The 18,185-nt window shown below is 43.0% G+C and overlaps 1 protein-coding gene across 2 annotated transcripts in view; it reads left to right on the top strand.

Moving 5' to 3' along the window:
• FER (FER tyrosine kinase) overlaps positions 1-18,185 on the top strand; it is a 369,513-nt gene that overhangs the window by 186,371 nt on the left and 164,957 nt on the right. The window contains exon 13 of one of the 2 annotated variants that reach the window (XM_075325025.1): positions 655-858. In XM_075325025.1, the coding sequence (XP_075181140.1) occupies positions 655-858 (204 nt within the window). The remainder of the gene's footprint in view (positions 1-654; positions 859-18,185) is intronic. The other variant, XM_075325026.1, reaches the window with a different exon arrangement.

Here is an 18,185-nt window from a genome sequence, read left to right as displayed (position 1 = left end):
GTCTCTCCTTGCGGTAGCAGCACACCTCTGTCTCTCTATCTCTGCTCTAGGAAGTCCCCCATATACCTTGAATAAGAGATTAATTTGAATAACTTTCTTTGCACTTTTGTATTTATTTGGTGGAATGAGAGCACCATTACAATTGTAATTTTCATATACCAGCATCAAAGAAAGTCAATCAAATGCAACACTTATATTATTTGTATCTTGGTCTCCCTAGCAAATGTGAGAAAAAGGGAAGGTCCAAATGTATAAGGTTATATTAGTTGAACGATTTTTTGGGAGTCTAGCTCTAGAATACATTTTAAATTCCTGGGGTGCTATTTTGAACATATTTATAGCATTTAAAGGGGTTGTTTACTACTGGATTACCCCAACTTAATCGTGATTAGAGCACATTATTGATAAGCTGCAGCCAAAAGATGGCTGCTCTTTGGCTGCAGCCTACATGTGGCACAGCTAATTATGTCATTCTCCGGGAACAGCCGTGCTGACATCTCTGCAATGTCGCCACTGCACAAGGTGAGTATCCATCATTTTATTTAATTGGGATTCTGACTTTATTAAGCTGGGGTTATCAAGTAGCGGACTACCCCTTTAAAGATTCTGGATGAACATGGTTTATAAAAATATATATCTATATTTGTTTTTCAGTTCTTTGATGTAATTTCCACCAGCGAGAAGCCTTTGTCAGAACAAGATTGGTACCATGGTGCAATACCAAGAGTTGAAGCACAAGAGCTATTAAAGCAACAGGGAGACTTCTTGGTGCGAGAGAGCCATGGGAAACCCGGTGAATATGTCCTTTCTGTGTTCTCAGATGCACAGCGGAGGCATTTTATCATTCAGTTTGCTGATGTACGTCTGTGAAACACTTTTATATTATTTATGAATGTTTTTTCTAGAAGTTTCACTCCATAATTCCTTGTGTGTGATTGTTTTGTGACATTATTCTGCCACTAGTGTTTTAAAAAGTTTCACTGTTTACGATTATTTTTTTAGTTGCCACTAAAATGTTTGCATGATTGTTTAATCCCTTATCGGAACCTGTTTTCACTTTCCTGGACAGGCCACTTCTTGTGGTATTAAGTCTGGAATGCTTCCTCATGTCTCATTGATTCAGAACTTTTTTTTTTTTTTTTCTTTTCTCTCTCCATAACACACTCTACTTTTTAGCCATCAACTTAGTTTGATAAGATTTGCATTTATTTAGAAAAAAAAATCTAAAATTTCACAAAAATGTTCAAAAATTCGTAATTTTTGAAACTTGAATTTTTATGCTCTTAAAACAGACTGTCATACCACTGATGATAGATGAAATTTGTCAAGAATCACAGCTTCTGTCAAGCCCTGGGTTAGTAATGAAAGGTGCCTGTGACACCTCCATTACTAACCCTGTAAGTCAAAAGAAATGAACACAAATACAGAAAAATTCTTTATTTGAAATAAAAGCACAGACAGTCTTTCACCTATTTAGTATCCCTCAAAACACCCTCGCAGGTGTGACTTAATTCACAACAACGTCCCACAATGATGTTTGGTTCTGCTACATCCAGAATCAGTGGTGAGTAGTGACATTAGAGATCTTGACCGCTCACTGCGGCCTCAGGAACACACTCATGGCAGCAGGGGAGTTGCCGACCATGATAAGCGGGGATGTCGTGAGGTCACCGGAGTTCACAGCTGCTAACTATCCCTCTGCGTGTTAGCCGGGCAGCTGTTAACTCCGGTAACCTTACAAAGGTCACCGGAGTTCAGAGCTGGCCAGCGTGAACTGCGGTTACCTCAGTGATGTCACCACAGGTCACATGGTACGCCGGCCAATCACTGCCATGCCAATACTTGGCATGGCTGTGATGGTGACTGAAGTGCCCTCAGCCTGGGCCCTTGTTGATTGCCTGTGCTGCCAAACGGACGTACAGTTGGAAGTTTGTGTTTGGGGTTCGTCACCGGACACTGTGTGTCTGGTACGAACCTTGAACATTCCCATTCGGGTTCGCCCATCCATATATGAGAGATGTACTAACTGTTTGGATATACTTTATTATCGAAAAGTACTGGTTACGCACACAATAGAGCATGTAGGGGAAGGATTGTTAATTGATTTTGGGGCCTAAGTTTTGCTGGAATTATTCAATGGTATTTTTTTTCTTTTATACAATCCTCACTGTTAGGGGGCAGTAGTTGCTACTTTGTATTGGTGGATCACTTAAAATCCCGATAAAATATATTTCTCGGTGTAAAACATGTGGCAAAGTTTACGGGTTATGAATACATTTTAAGTGTACTGTATAAAATAAGTCTGTGTGTGTATATGTATATATAAATTTTATACCCACAATTAAATATTATATAGTCTGCGAATATATATTATAATACACACACACACACACACACACACACACTTTGTTTAGTTAGTTTCTCTATGGGTCTTTTATTTGTTTAAATTGTCTAATACACTTATACACTACAGTTCAAAAGTTTCGGGTCACTTAGATATTCCCTTATTTTTTTTAAAGAAAAGCACACTTTTTCAATGACGTAACATTAAATTAAACAAATACACTCTATACATTGTTAATGTGTTAAAAGACTTCTAGCTGCAAACGTCTGGTTTTTAATGCAATATTCTCATAGGTGTATTGTGGTCCATTTCCAACAACCACCACTCCAGTGTTCTAATGGTACATTGTATGCTAACTGTGTTAGAAGGCTAATGGATGTTAAGAAATCCCTTGAAAACCCTTGTTTTAAGTATGTTTGCACAGCTGAAAATAGTTTTGCTGATTTAGAGAAGCTATAAAACTAACCTTCATTTGAGCTAGTTGAGAATCTTGAGCATTACATTTGTTGGTTCTATTAAACTCTCTTTCATGTGAAACTCGGCAGTCTATTCTTGTTCTTAAGGCTATTCCATGCGAGAAATTGCCAAGAAACTGAACATTTCCTACAAGTGTTTACTACTCCCTTCAGAGGAGAGCACTAACAGGCTCTAACCAGAGTAGAAAGAAGTGGGAGACCCTGCTGCACAACTGAGCAGCAAGACAAGTACATTAGTGTCTCTAGTCTGAGAAATCGACGCCTCACAGGTCCTCACTGGCAGCTTCATTAAATAGTACCCGCAAAAAGCCAGTGGCAATGTCTACAGTGAACAGCCGACTCAGGGATGCTGGCCTTCAGGGCAGAGTGGCAAACAAAAAGCCATATCTAAGACTGGCTAATATAAGGAAAAGATTAATGTGGGCAAAAGAACACAGACATTGGATAGAGGAAGATTGGAAAAAGTGCTGTAGACAGACAAATCGAAGTTTGAGGTGTTTGGATCACACAGAACAACATTTGTGAGACGCAGAATAACTGATAAAATGCTGGAAGAGTGCCTGGTGCCATCTGTCAAGCATGATGGAGTTAATTTGATGGTCTGGGGTTGCTTTGGTGCTGGTAAAGTGGGAGGTGAGTACAAGGTAAAAGGGATTTTGAATAAGGAAAGCTAGCATTCATTTTGCAACGCCATTCCATACCCTGTGGACAGAGCATGATTGGAGCAAATTTCATCCTACAACACCACAATGACTCAAAGCACACCTCCAAATTATGCATGAACTATGAAGAAGCAGGCAGCTGGTATTCTATCTGTAATGGAGTGGCCAGCCCAGTCACCAGATCTCAACCCTATTGAGCTGTTGTGGGAGCATCTTGACCGTATGGTACGCAAAAAGTGCCCATCAAGCCAATCCAACGTGTGGGAGCTGCTTCTGGAATCATGGGGTGAAACATCTCCAGATTACCTCAGCAAATTAACAGCTAGAATGCCAAAGGTCTGCAAAGCTGGAATTGCTGCAAAGAAGCATTCTTTAACGAAAGCAAAATTTGCAGGAGAAAATTATTATTTCAAGTTAAAATCAATATTTCTAACCTCGTCAATGTCTGGACTATATTTTCAATTTATTATGCAACTCATTTGATAAATAAAAGTATGATTTTTCATGGAAAGACAAAATTGTCTCAGTGATCCTAAACTTTTGAACTGTTGTGTACATTATATGGTACTAAACCGATCAATATTACAATGAGCGGTCGCCTTTTAGACACTACTTGTGGCAGGCTCTAAGAGGACACCATACTAGTCAGACCCAGAAGAAATTATTTGGCTTCTGGTTGCAATGAAAACCATTGGCTTCCTGCCGCAGTCTCACCGTAGTGCCGATGGACTGAAAGATGGAGCCTCCTTGTTATCACAACCTTCAAATTACAATTGATAGTGACATTTAAAGGGTTAAACAGTCAGCCATACCCTGGCACTTGTTTTGGCTTTTATAGCACGCGCTCAGCTATCTGTAAATCCAAACTTCCTCCTGTGATTTGGCTGCCACAGCTCTTGTCCACTTAATCCCCAAATATTCCATCACTTACATTTCCGGGAATTCACTGCAAAATAGGATGTGCCAATGCATCAATATCTGTAAGGGGTTAACTGTAGTGCCTTTCAGTATTTTTCTAATTCCATAAACTTATCTTCCATGGAATCTGAGTTGCTGCAGGAAAAACTGTTGTACATTATCTGCTGTCATTTAGTGGTTAGTATCTTTCCCTGTATACAGCTTCAGAAAAAGAACTTTTATTTAAAAACTTTTTTTTTTCTTTTTTCCCCGGCTGCTTTAAAATCGATTTTAACATTACAATTATGGAATCGTAAGAGAAAATCTTATTTTCCAAGCATAGTGTCTCTGCTCACCATGCTGTGCTGTCCTCAGGAAGGTTAGAGGGGTAGCCTTCACTGATCTGCTGCAAAGGTCTTGTCAAGCAGTGTGTGGATTAGGCCGACATCACACTAGCGTATAGATGTGAGAGCATCAGATGCGATATGATTATGATCCTCAGCTCAGTCTCTTCTGTGAGCATGAGCCGAGTGTCATGCAACTATGATCCGATCCTGAGATTGAGTGTGAGTGTAATCTCTCCATCTCCTCTATTGTCTGTCTTGGCATATATCGCATCGCACTTGAGGGCAGTGCGATGTTTCACTCGCACCCATAGACTTGTATGGGTGCGAGTGAGCAGAGACTCAAACGTTTTTTTTTCCTCAGTCTGGTTAGGGCTGAGGAAAAACTCGCCAATCTGTGTTACCTGACTGGTTAACATTAGGTTGTGTGGAATCGAAGGTTTTCTCACATTGCACTCCTGCGAGTCATAAGTCAGTGTGATGCTGGCCTTACTTAGATCTTTGTTTAAAGCAAGTTGACAAATTGAGAGCAAGGGCCTTAACAGGAACTAAACCATTTTTCTATTAGTCATTTGTTTGTATTAAAGGGAACCTGTCACCTGATTTGGCGACTATCTGCAGCCATCTCCAGTGAGCTCTTACATACAGCATTCCAAAATTCTGTATATAACAGCCCATGCAGTGCTGTAGAACGTAATAAACACTTTTATAATACTCACCTGCTGAGCGAGCCGGTTCGATGGGTGTCGCTGGTGTCCGTTCCGTCGCCTCCTCTCTGCAGCGATCGCTATCCTTCTACCCAGCCGAGTATGGATGACGTGTCCTGCGTCATCCACACAGGCTGGCATTGTGGTCCTGCGCAGGCACAGTTTGATCTGCCCTGCTCAAGGTAGATCAAACTACTGTAATGCATAGGTACGATGAAAGGTTAAAGACTGCACATGTACACTACAATACTTTGATCTGCTCTGAGTAGAGCAGATCAAAGTGCTCCTGCGCAGGACACGTTATCCTCGGCTAGGTAGAAGGAGGACGGCGATAGAGAAGAGGCGCCGGACCAGAGAGCAGCAACACCCATCGGACCAGACCACCACCTAGGTGACTATTATAAAAGTGATTTTTACGTTCTACAGAGCGCCCTGGGCTCTTATATATTGCAGTCTGGAATGCTGTATATAAGAGCTCACTGGTGGTGGCCACAGCTTATGGTCTCCAAATCTGGGGACAGGTTCTCTTTAAGTACATTTTGGTGGAGAATGTTTTCAAGCAGGTGTGGGCAATTTAATTTCCCAAGCGGCCACATGAGTAGCTGACTGTAACTGTTTGTGGAGGGCTCAAATCATAGGTTGAACTTAATTCTGCTCATTATTATTGTTGTTGATTTTTATCACTTAATATTGAACACAATAAAGTATGTTGACTTGCTTTTGCTACTAATGCATGCTAAAATAGGGCTTACTGTCACATGTATTCTTACCTGTTGCAGCTAATCAAAACCATATGATTTACTGCTTTTTCTATTAAAAAAAAAAAACAAAAAAAACTTCAAATCTCCACCCATGTACTATAATGTAAAGCCCTTTCAGCTAGAAAGCCCTTCATGCAGTGTAATGTTCCCACAAAGGACCAGACACAGTATGATAACTCCCCATACAGCCCTTAACCCAGTATTATGTCCTCTTGCATAGTATGATGTCCCCACAAAGCCCCCACTCCATGCAGTGCAATGCCCCCACACAGCCTCTCATGCTGTATGGTGTCTCTACTCACAATCTTCCATACAGTATGATGTCCCTAAAGAGTCTTCCACGAATATGATGTAACCATAAAGCCCCTTTTGCAGTATGATAATCCTTACGAAGCCTACTTTGCAGTATGGTGTCCCCACACAGCCTTTCACACAATATGATGTTTTCACAAAGCACCTCAAGCAGTATTATGTCTCCTCACAGCCACCATGCAGTATGACGTCTCCTCACAGCCACCATGCAGTATGATGTCCTCTCACATCCCATCACGCAGTATGATGATTCCATGATGTCCCTACAAAGCTCCCTACGAAATATGATGTCCCCACACAGCCGACCATGCAGTTTGATGTTTCCTCAAATTCCCCCACTCAGTATGAGGTCCCCTCAAATCCCCCCACGTAGTTTGATGTCCCCACAAATCGTTCCACGTAGTTTGATGTCCCCCTCTAATCCCTCCATGTAGTATGATGTCCACTCAAATTGCTCCACATAGTATGATGACTCCGCAAATCCCCCAACGCAGTGTGGTGTCCCCTCAAATCCTCCAATGTAGTATGATGTCCCCAAACAGCCCCCAATGCAGAATGTTCTCACAAAGCCCCAACACAGTATTATATCGTCACAATGCCCCTCACTTATGGTGGTATCACACATAGCGACAACGACGTCGCTGCTAAGTCACCATTTTCTGTGACGTAGCAGCGACGTCCCATCGCTGTCGCGGTGTGTGACATCCAGCAACGACCTGGCGACCTGCTGTGAGGTCGCCGGTCGTTGCTGAATGTCCTGCTTCATTTTTTGGACGTTGCTCTCCCGCTGTGAAGCACACATCGCTGTGTGTGACGGCGAGAGAGCGACGAACTGAAGCGAGGAGGGAGCAGGGAGCTGGCGTCTGGCAGCCTGCGGTAAGCTGTAACCACGGTAAACATCGGGTAACCAAGAAGCCCTTTCCTTGGTTACCCGATATTTACCTTAGTTACTAGCGTTCGCCGCTCTCACGCTGCCAGTGCCGGCTCCCTGCATACGTAGCTGGAGTACACATCGAGTAATTAACCCGATGTGTATTCTGGATAGAAGTGCAGGGAACAGGGAGCCGGCACTGGTAGCGTGAGAGCGGCGGACGCTAGTAACTAAGGTAAATATCGAGTAACCAAGAGAAGTGCTTTCCTTGGTTACCCGATATTTACCGTAGTTATGCTTCCACGCGTCGCTGGGGGCTGGGGGCTGGTCACTGGTCGCTGGTGAGATCTGCCTGTTTGACAGCTCACCAGCGACCATGTAATGACGCAGCAGCGATCCTGATGAGGTCAGATCGCTGGTCGTGATCGCTGCTGCGTCGCTATGTGTGACACCACCTTTAGTATGATGTCCTAACAAAGCCCCTCTCACAGTATGTGTCCACAAAGCTGCTCAGAGTATGGTTTCCCTCAAATAATGATAATTTAAAAAAATAGAACAAAAAAACCCAAACTATTCACTTTGTCCCGATCCCCTCCTTATCCAGTCTGTTCAGTTTACTGAGAATCTGCACAGCAGTCATGATGTAGTGACGTCATTGTTGCCGCTGCACTGCTTATGCACAGGCTTAAGGCTGCTTTACACCAGACAATCTATCGTGCGATAGATCGTCGGGGTCACGGTTTTTGTGACGCACATCCGGCATCGCTGGCGATGCCGGCCTGTGTGACACCTCCTAGCGACGCAGTATCGCTCACAAATCGTGAGTCGTGTACTGCTCGCTAGGTTCCATATCATGGTTTAATTTAGTAGTTCATCGTTTCCGGGGTAGCACACGTCGCTCCGTGTGACACCCCGGGAACGATGAACAGCAGCTCACCTGCGTCACGCGGCCGCAGCCGGCTATGTGAAGGAAGGAGGTGGGCGGGATATTTACGTCCCGCTCATCTCCGCCCCTCCGCTTCCATTGGCAGGCGGCCGTGTGACGTTGCTGTGACGCCAAACGTCCCTCCCACTCAAGGAAGTGGACGTTCGCCGCCCACAGCGAGGTCGCACGAGAGGTAAGTATGTGTGACGGGGGTTACTGACTTTGTGCGACACAGGCAGCTATTTGCCCGTGACGCAAAAAGGACGGGGGCGGGTACGATCGATTGTGCAATTGCACAATCGGTCGTACTGTGTAAAGCAGCCTTTAGTGTTTGAAGGCAATGGCTTAGATGAGGAGTGGAAAGTGTCCACTTGGTTTAGGATGCCACTATTTCCATCCCTTTGGCTGTCCCAGTCCACTGGTGAAACAAGAACAGCCACATGGCCTAATAAGACCCATGTTTCCTCCACTTTTCCCAGATCTGTTTTAACCCCTTCATGACTTTGCCATTTTCTGTTTGTGTTTTTTCTTTTTCATCTATTTCTTCCAAGAGCCATAATTTTTATTTTTAGTTTAATAAAGGCATACGAAGGCTTGTTTTTTGAGGGACAAGTTGGACTTTTTCAATTAAACTGTTCATTTTACTATATAATGTAGAAATTCCAGGATTTTTTTTTATTTACAGTGTTTACTATGTTGTGAAACTGACCTTCCAAATTGATTTACAGGTCAGTACGAGTATGTAGTTACCAAAAATGAATACGTTTTTTATTTGTGGTGAAAAAAAAAATAAAAAATTTGTAAATTTTAATTTAATTTTTTTTTTTTTTTTTTTTGCTTGTGTCTCAATTTTCTGAGACACATAACATTTTTATTTTTTGGGATATTTGGCTGAGTGAGGGCTTATGTTTTGCACACTAAACTGATGTTTTTACTTCTAATATTTTTGATTAGATACAATGTTTTGATCGCCTCATTTTATGTTTAATTGCAATGTTGCGGCAACCCAAAAGAAAAAAAATATTTTGGCAATTTGAATTTTTTTTTTGTTTTTTTTTTAGTGGTTTACCAATCCAATTAATTTATTTTATATTTTGATAAATCATACGTATCTGAATGCATCATATTAAATGTGTATTTTTTATTTTTTTTTTAATTGTTTTACTTTTAATAGGGGGGTGATTAGAACTTTTTTTTTCATACTTTTTAACTTAACTTTTTTTACTTGTATTTAGTAGTCCTTTTAAAGCAGTACTCCGAGAAATGTAATAAAAATAAAAAAATAAAGTACACCTAATTATTAAAAATGTTACTAAATACCCATATTTAGTAAAAATGTAGCAAAATGATAATGTGTCTCTCTGCAGGTGGCTGTGCAGACTGCGATAGCTGTGCTGCAGGTGTCCCAGTCTGTCCACGGTCCCGGATTCAAATTATGGCATCGGGAGTCAGCGCATGCGCAGATGGAGCTTTTGGATGAGCGCTCCATCTGCGCAGTCGCCACTCTGGACGCCATCATTTGAAGTCGGGACCGCTGACAAACCTGGACACTCACCGCACCGGCCTGCTCCACCACTGACTTGCCACTGCCACCACTGACCCGCCGCCACTAACCCGCCGCTGCCACCACAGACCCGCTGCCACCACTAACCCGCTGCCAGCAAAGCCTCTGCCTCCTGTGACCGAGCTCTACCACCTCTGCCGTCCCCCTCCGGTAAGACAACACCGGAGTATAAGACTGACCCCCTTTTACATTTTTTTTTTTTATCTGGAAATGTGTTGTGCATCTTAACCCCTTCAGCCCCCGGGCACTTTCCGTTTTTTCGTTTTTTGTTTTTTGCTCCCCTTCTTCCGAGAGGCGTAACTTTTTTATTTTTCCATCAATCTTGCCATATGAGGGCTTCTTTTTTGCGGGACGAGCTGTACTTTTAAATGAAACCTTAAGTTTTACCATATAGTGTACTGGAAAACGGCAAAAAAATTCAAGTGCGGAAAAATTGCAAAAAAAGTGTGATCGTACAATAGTTTTTGGGATATTTTATTCACATTTGTTCACTATATGGTAAAACTGAGGTATCTATGTGATGCCTCAGGTCGGTGCAAGTTTGTAGACACCAAACATGTATAGGTTTACTTGTATCTAAGGGGTTAAAAAAAATTCACAAGCTTGTCCAAAAAAAGTGGCGCATATTTTGCGCCATTTTGCAAAACCCGTAGCGTTCTTATTTTTTGGGATCTGAGGCTCAGTGATGGCTTATTTTTTGCGTCTCGACCTGACGTTTTTAACAGTACCATTTTTGCGCAGATGCTACGTTTTGATCGCCTGTTATTGCATTTTGCGCAAAATTTGCGGCGACCAAGAAACGTAATTTTGGCGTTTGGAATTTTTTTGACGCTACGCCATTTACTGATCAGATTCATTAATTTTATATTTTGATAGATCGTGCATTTCTGAACGCGGCGATACCAAATATGTGTATATTTTTTGTTTTTGTAACCCTTTAATTTTCAATGGGGTGAAAGGGGGGTGATTTGAACTTTTAGGTTTTTTATTTTTTTTTATTTTTTAAACCTTTTTTTTTTTTTTTTTAATTTTACTAGTCCCCCTAGGGGGCTATAGCGATCAGCAATCCGATCGCTCTGCACTATCTGCAGATCTCAGCTACAGAGCTGAGAACTGCAGATTTGCTGCTTCACTTTCAATGCCGGCTGTATTCCGGCATTGAGAGGAAGTGAGTCATGTTAGCTACAGGCGTCATCACATGACCCTGTGCTACCATGGCAACCACCGAAAAGTCACGTGATCATGTCACGGGGTAAGTGACTGTCATGGCGGCGCCCATATACATATCGCTGCCAGATTTTGGCAGCGAAATGTAAGAGGTTAATGGCCGCGGGTGGAAGCGATTCCACCCACGGCTAGCAGGCACACATGTCAGCTGTTGATAACAGCTGATATGTGCGCGGATCGCCGCCGCCTGCCGGCGGCAGGGGGCGGGGCTCTCCGGCACACGATCCATGACGTACCCAGTACGTTAAAAGGGGTTAAAATCCGGTGGGTCTTATAAAACGAAAAATAGATGAATTTGGGTAAACATAAAATATCCCTTCAGGAAATTCTTTGTAATTTTGTACCACCACTTTAATCATTAATAAATACATGTTTTAAATGCCTACATTCGTGAATACACTGTGTGCATAATTATTGAGCAATTTGTATTTCTGATCATGAATTGTATTATTTAACAGCTCCAGTGCTGTCAGCCAATCCAAAAGGTTAATAAACCTGAGACCTGAATATTTAAGAAAGTAAAACTGGTGTTTTGTCTTTCTTGCAAGAATATCTATTTGCGCATAATTATTTGGCAACTGTTAGTGTGCAGAGTTATTATGCAATTAAATGATAAACCTATATTTTCCATCTCAGGTGTTAAATTCAATTTGTTCAAGTAAGAATAATAACCAAACAACTCAAAATATACAAAAATACATTTCTGACATCCCTCCTGCCCCCCCATCCCCTTCAAATATGTCAGACCACTATAGCCACCCTTCTTTTAATGACAGTCATAAGCCTTCTATTTATGGTCTCTGCAAATTTATTGATCTGTTGACAATCTTGACAATCGATTTTTTTGGTCAGCACCAACGAAAACCTCCCAGATACTGTTCATAGAGGTGCATGTTTTCCTTCACCATAAATCTCGCATTTAAGAAGGGTCCACAAGTTCTCAATAGGGTTCCGGTCCGGTAAGGAAGGGGCCATGTCATTATTCTTCACTGGATAGCCGAGCAGTGGATACTTCAATTTATGTAATTGAGGATTGTCCGGCATAATAATCATGGTTTACTGGAAAGATGCAGGCTTCTTCCTATGTCACTGCTTGAAGAAAGTGTCTTCTAAAAATTTGGCAGTAGGTTTTCTAGTTAAATTTGGTTCCATCTTTAACCTGAAAAGGTCCAACTAGCTCATCTTTAATAATTCCAGTCCAAAGCAGTACCCCACCTCCACCTTGCTGGTGTCTGTCAAAATGGATGTCTTTGTCCTTCGCTAATTCAAACAGTTGTGACACTTGTCAATCCATCTGGTCTGTCAAGTGTCACTGTAGCGCTGCTGCAGAGACTGACCCGGGCAGGTTGTGACCCGTCCTCCCCTCCCCCGCACTCCGCCTGCCATCCATGTGTGCTGCCTACTTTTTTAGCTTGGTCCTGTATGTCGCACAGGGTTCCCGGGAGTGCACCTAAGAAGAGCACGCACACCTGTCCGCCTCTTAAAGGGCTGGCGTGCTACTTTCAGGAAATACCTCTCAGCCTATGGTTGAGAGGCATAGTGTATTTTTAAGCATCCACCCATTAGGGGAAGTGCCTATACAGTGCTAGTCAGTCAGTGTTCCAGGCTGCTAGCTGGCTTGTTGTCAGGTCCGGGGCTCTTCTGTTATCCCTGTGTCCGTCTCCAGTACCTGCCTTCCCATACCTGTCTATCCCTGCAGTGCCCACCATTCCTGGCTGTACCCGCCTTTTCTGTCTGCTTCAGTTACCCTTCCAGTACCCGAGTCCATCACCTGTTCTGGGGGTCAGCTGCCACAGTCCTGGTCACTGCCCTGGGAATGGTACCTGCTGTCCGCTTTATTAAGCTCGTCCCACTAAAGGGTAAGCCCGGGTCTCTCCTGTAGTCCAGTGGGTCCACTAATCGCACTCGCTGCCACTACATCGGCCGCGAGCGTTAGTCACGTTCATCTCATCAGTCCTTTAAAACCTTTGAAAACTCTGTCCTCAGTTATTTTTTGGCCCAGTCTTGATGTTGCACATTCTGTGTCTTGTTCAGTGTAGCATTCCTCACTCCAGCCATGTCTCTGATCACTGAACACCTTGTACTTCTGGGAGGTTGCAGTTTTGCGATATGACAGCACTGGAGGATAATGGGTTCCTTGGTGGTTCCCATTTAATTCATAAAACTTTGGCAGTTAATGGTCTTTTTTTCTCAACACATTTTTGTTTTTTCATTTATTTTAATGGATCTGTGATCACACCCCAATATTTTGGGTAATTTCAAGAATGCTGCATCCATCTGTAAGGCTGTGTGTACACACTACATTTTTTATACATTTTCACCAAAATGCATGCCTATCCTTGTTAGCATAGTAAATAAGAATTCTGAAGCGTTGTGCATGTGTTTTTTTTTCCTTGTAGATTTGGTGTAGAAAATAAACTGCAGCATGTAAATTCTTTGTGTTTTTGCCGTCACTTTTCCAGTCAAAAGGAAAAACACATGCAAAACAACGCATCGCTAAAACGTGTTTTTTTATGCCAGGAGATTCAGATTTGATGCAGAAATTTCTGCAATGTGTGCACGTAGCATAACGATTTTACCAATTTTTGACACTTTATGGTCAGTTAATTTTTTTTTTTTTGTCCATTTTGCCTTAAGAAAACAAGCTGCGTAATATTTCTGTGCGGCTTGATAGAGAGTGCTGATCTCTTTAGGCCACATCCTCCTTAAACAAATATATATCACCTGATCTGCTTCATCCAGTAAGCTTTCAAATTCATACAGCTTGGAGTTGGAAAACCTGTATAAGATGAGGAGATGGTGGAAATACACACTTGCCTGATAATTCTAAACACTGTCTATATAGAAGTAAAATAATATTCTTATGCTGTTGTATTCAGTATTAGCCGCAGAGGTGAGTCACTCGTGAAAGCACCAGCCACCGTCGTTTGTGCGTCACTGGCAAATCGCTGCCCGTGGTGCACAATATCGCTAGGACGCGTAACACGTACTTACCTTCCTAGCGACGTCGCTGTGGCCAGCGAACAACCTCTTTTTTAAGGGGGAGGTTTGTGCGCCTTCACAACGACGTCACACAGCGGCCCGCCAATAGAAGCGGAGGGGCGGTGACCAACCGCATTAACGACACGCCCACCTCGTTGCCGGAGGACGCGGTAACGCTGCTGTTCGTCGTTCCCGGGGTGTCACGCGTAGCGATGTGTGCTGCCTCAGGAACGACTAAGAACCTGCGTCCAGCACCAGCAATGATTTTTTGAAAATGAACGGCATGTCAACGATAAACGATTAGGTGAGTATTTTGAATCGTTAGCGGTCGCTTGTAGGTGTCACACACAACAACGTCGCTAACGAGGCCGGATGTGCGTCACGAATTCTGTGACACCAGTGATATCTTGTTACCAGTGATATCCACGTTTCATGCAGCATCAATGTCGCTGCATGTAACGTGGCCTTTCGTGTTTGTTTTTGGGATGAGAAGCGAAAGTGTATGCATAAATAGTATTTGCCTTTTCTGGGACATTTGTATACCCAAGTTATTTTTTAAAGAGCCAATACTTCTCTTGCTTTCATCTTGTCACCAAAGACTTTTTTTATAGAGACTAAAGGGTGCTTTACACGCTGCGACATCGCTAGCGATCTCATTAGTGATGTGACACGCTAGATCGCAGATGCGATCTGCCGAGATCGCACATGTGACCGGCGTTATAAAAACGACCTATGTGCGATCTCGGCAGATCGCATCTGCGATCTGGCGTGTCACATCGCTAACGAGATCACTAGCGATGTCGCAGCGTGTAAAGCATCCTTAAGACAACAAAATGCTGAACGACTGCCAAGTTTTATGCACTGTTTTTATCAGTGAGATGACTTCTGTCACAGAGTGTAAAAGTGGATCCGTCACCAGATTTCACAATACAAACTATAGAACACACAGCTGCACACTAAAATATCAAAAAATAAGGGAACTCTGGCATTGCATTACTGCAATAAGAATATTTGAAAAAAGATGTTTCGCTTATGTATTGGCCAATGCATGTGAGCCCAGTAACCAGCAACAAGGTGTATCTCATTATACTGGAACCCTAACTCAAATGCCTCTATCTGGGTTAAAAACCTACATATCTGGGCAGCGAGGCTCCAGTTACAGATGGGAATGAACACAGTCTGGTTACAGGGCGGATGTTCAATCAGAAAGAAATGCACTACAAATTTATCTTAAAAACTGACCCGCACATCCAAGGTGTGAACAGGTGGTAGCTGAAAACGTATAACTACAAAACACATACACCTGCACGCCAAAAAGCTAACAATGAATACGCGTGTAGCTGTATGTGTTATGTAGTTATGTGTTTTCAGCTAGCACCTGTTCACACCTGTTAAATGAGCGGGTCAGTCTTTTTGATATATTTGTAGTGCATTACAATACAAACTGTTATACGTTATCAGAATGCATGCCCATAATCAGTCTTTGCAGAATTTTGGACGCAGCATGCTTTAGCTCTGTCCAAAACACTGCGTTGTACAGTACAGGCATAGTTAACGGGATTTCTAGAAATCCTATGCCCACGGTGCTTGTTTGTTCCACAGCAAACACCGACCTGCAGTGTGGCTTTCCAAGCCGCAGCATGTCAATTGTTTGCTGCGGATTCGCATGTGTCCTCCGTAGGGACAACACAAGCAAGAGACCGCAGCGCACTAAAACCTGATCGTGGGCATGGGCAGCTGCACTCCTCTGCCTTCTTCTTCGCAGGAGACTCGCGGCCCCGCTGGTCAGAACCCGCTGCGTCCAGGACACAGTAAGGCTATGTGCGCACGTTGCGTACAAGCCCTGCAGAAATTTCTGCAGCGATCTGAAGAGCACATGTGCGCTTTAGATCGCTGCAGAAATGTCCGTAGTGAGCGCCGATTCCATGCGCTCTGCCTGCAGCTCCTGCCATAGACAGAGCAGGAGCTGCCGGCAAAGCGCAGGAAAGAAGTGACATGTCACTTCTTTTTGCGCAGCGCTTCGGCAGTAGCCGAAGCGCTGCGCTCTTAAACGCCACGTGTGCACGGCCCCTGCACAGTCTCCATAGACTGTGCAGGGGACGCAGGACGCATGCAGTTACGCTGCGCTACAAAGCGCAGCGTAACTGCATGTTTTTACGCGACGTGCGCACATAGCCTAAGTCCTGATTGTGGGCACATATTCTTAAAGGGGTTGTCTACTACTGTGACAACCCCTTCTTATTCACTGTTTGCTTTGTTGGAATAAAACATCTTATACTCGCCTCCCGTGCCAGCTCCATTCCAACTATTTGCTGTTCCAGGGCTCGCATGAGGTTGTTACTTGACGCGAGCACTGCGCCCAATTAGTGCCATCTTCACTGTCGCCACCCCTTCTGGTGGAATAACTAATCAAGAGGAGGTCAGAGGCGCTGCTGGTCTCACACCTACTGTTGACTAATTTAACATCCAAAGGTAGGGACAGTGAAGACGGCTGATTGGGTTCAAGGCTCATGTGACGCAACAGCCTCACATGAGCCCCGGGATAGCGAGCACCGACACTGCTTTAATGGCACCGGCATAGGAGGTGAGCATCAGCTTTTATATTTCAACGGGGCAGACAAGGTGGATAAGAAGAGTTTGTCAGATAGCTGGCAAACCCTTTAACTTTTTAAAGGGGCGGTTTCATTTTTTCCTCCTCTTATTTCAAGAGCTATTGCTTGTTTTGTTTTTTCCATTGACATTGCTGTTTGAGGGCTTGATTTTTGCAGGATGAGTAATTTTGGATGAAATTTTCTCGTGATATACTAAAAGACAGGAAAAATGTTTGAATTGCTGTGAAATGATTAAAAAAAATAATGGATCCATTGATTTTTGGACTTTATTTTTACAATATTCATTGGGCAGTAAAAATAACCTGTCATCCTGAGTCTTCAGGCCAGTGTGCTCCTGGTTGCAGGATTTTTGAATTTCTGCCTTATTCCTTGTTATGACAGACTGCAGGATCAATGCCAGGCTGTGGTGTACACTCCATGTATTCTAAAAAGCAATGAATCAATATGGATCATTCATGAACTGTAGACAATATGCCACTGTAATAGAGAAGCCTGTCAACCACTCTGGAAAAGGTCATGTGTGGGTCTCTGTGGATGTGATATCCCAATATACCATCATTCCTCATGATGAGGATATTATTGTACTCTGAGAACTTAGAGACTATTCAACATATAGGAATATTTGTGTTTTGTGATCTATTATCCTTTTATACAGTTTTTTTCCATTTAACTTTGATTTTTATCTCCAGATATCCAGATCTTCTATGAGTTCAACATTTTTGCTGTCTCTTCCTAATGTGTATTTGGCATACTGTGAAAAAAGCTTTGTGTATGATGATGGCAATATTTTTCACAATATCTGATCTGGTTGCTACATTGACATGTTTCTGTTTATTTGGCCTCTTGACTGCCTCTTATTTATTTGGTCAAGATGGGAGTACTTTGGCATCCACACAAAACCTATAGCACATGTTAAAGGGGATGTTCTCTACTTCAAGAACCCCTTCTCATTCTCTGTCGGGCATCATTAAAATATAAAAGCCTATACTTACCTACCATGTCAGCGCCACTCCAGCGGTGTCGGTGCTTGTGTTCTTGGGGATTACTCTAGGCTTTGACGTCACCCGAGCCCCATCACAACCGGCTTTTCTCTACCTGCCTTAGGACAAATTAATCAGCAGAAAGTGAGTGACCTGCCGCAGCTCTTACTTGCTGTTGAATAATCATTTGTCCAAAGCCGGATAGAGAGAAGCTGATGGTGATTGGACACAGGGCTCGGGTGATGCCACAGCCTCGCGTAACCACCAGGAACGCAAGCGCCGGCACTGCTGGAACGTAGCCAGCATGGGAGGTGGGTATGGTTTGTTTGTTGTTTTTTGTTTGTTTTTTTTTCACGGGCCAAATATGATGAGTGAGAAGGGGTTGTCCAAGTATTGGACAACACCTTTAATTCCAATCATATTTATCTTGTAATTATATCCTCTCATTATCAAACCTTTGACCCCGTTCTTGATTTTTGATACTTTAACGAAGATGTTCTCCACCATAAACTTGTCACCTA

The sequence above is a fragment of the Anomaloglossus baeobatrachus genome, chromosome 1, assembly GCF_048569485.1.
Source record: "Anomaloglossus baeobatrachus isolate aAnoBae1 chromosome 1, aAnoBae1.hap1, whole genome shotgun sequence".
NCBI classification, from domain to species: Eukaryota; Metazoa; Chordata; class Amphibia; order Anura; family Aromobatidae; genus Anomaloglossus; species Anomaloglossus baeobatrachus.
The sequence above is the reverse complement of the archived record's forward strand: the minus strand, read 5'-3'. Positions and strand labels throughout refer to the sequence as shown.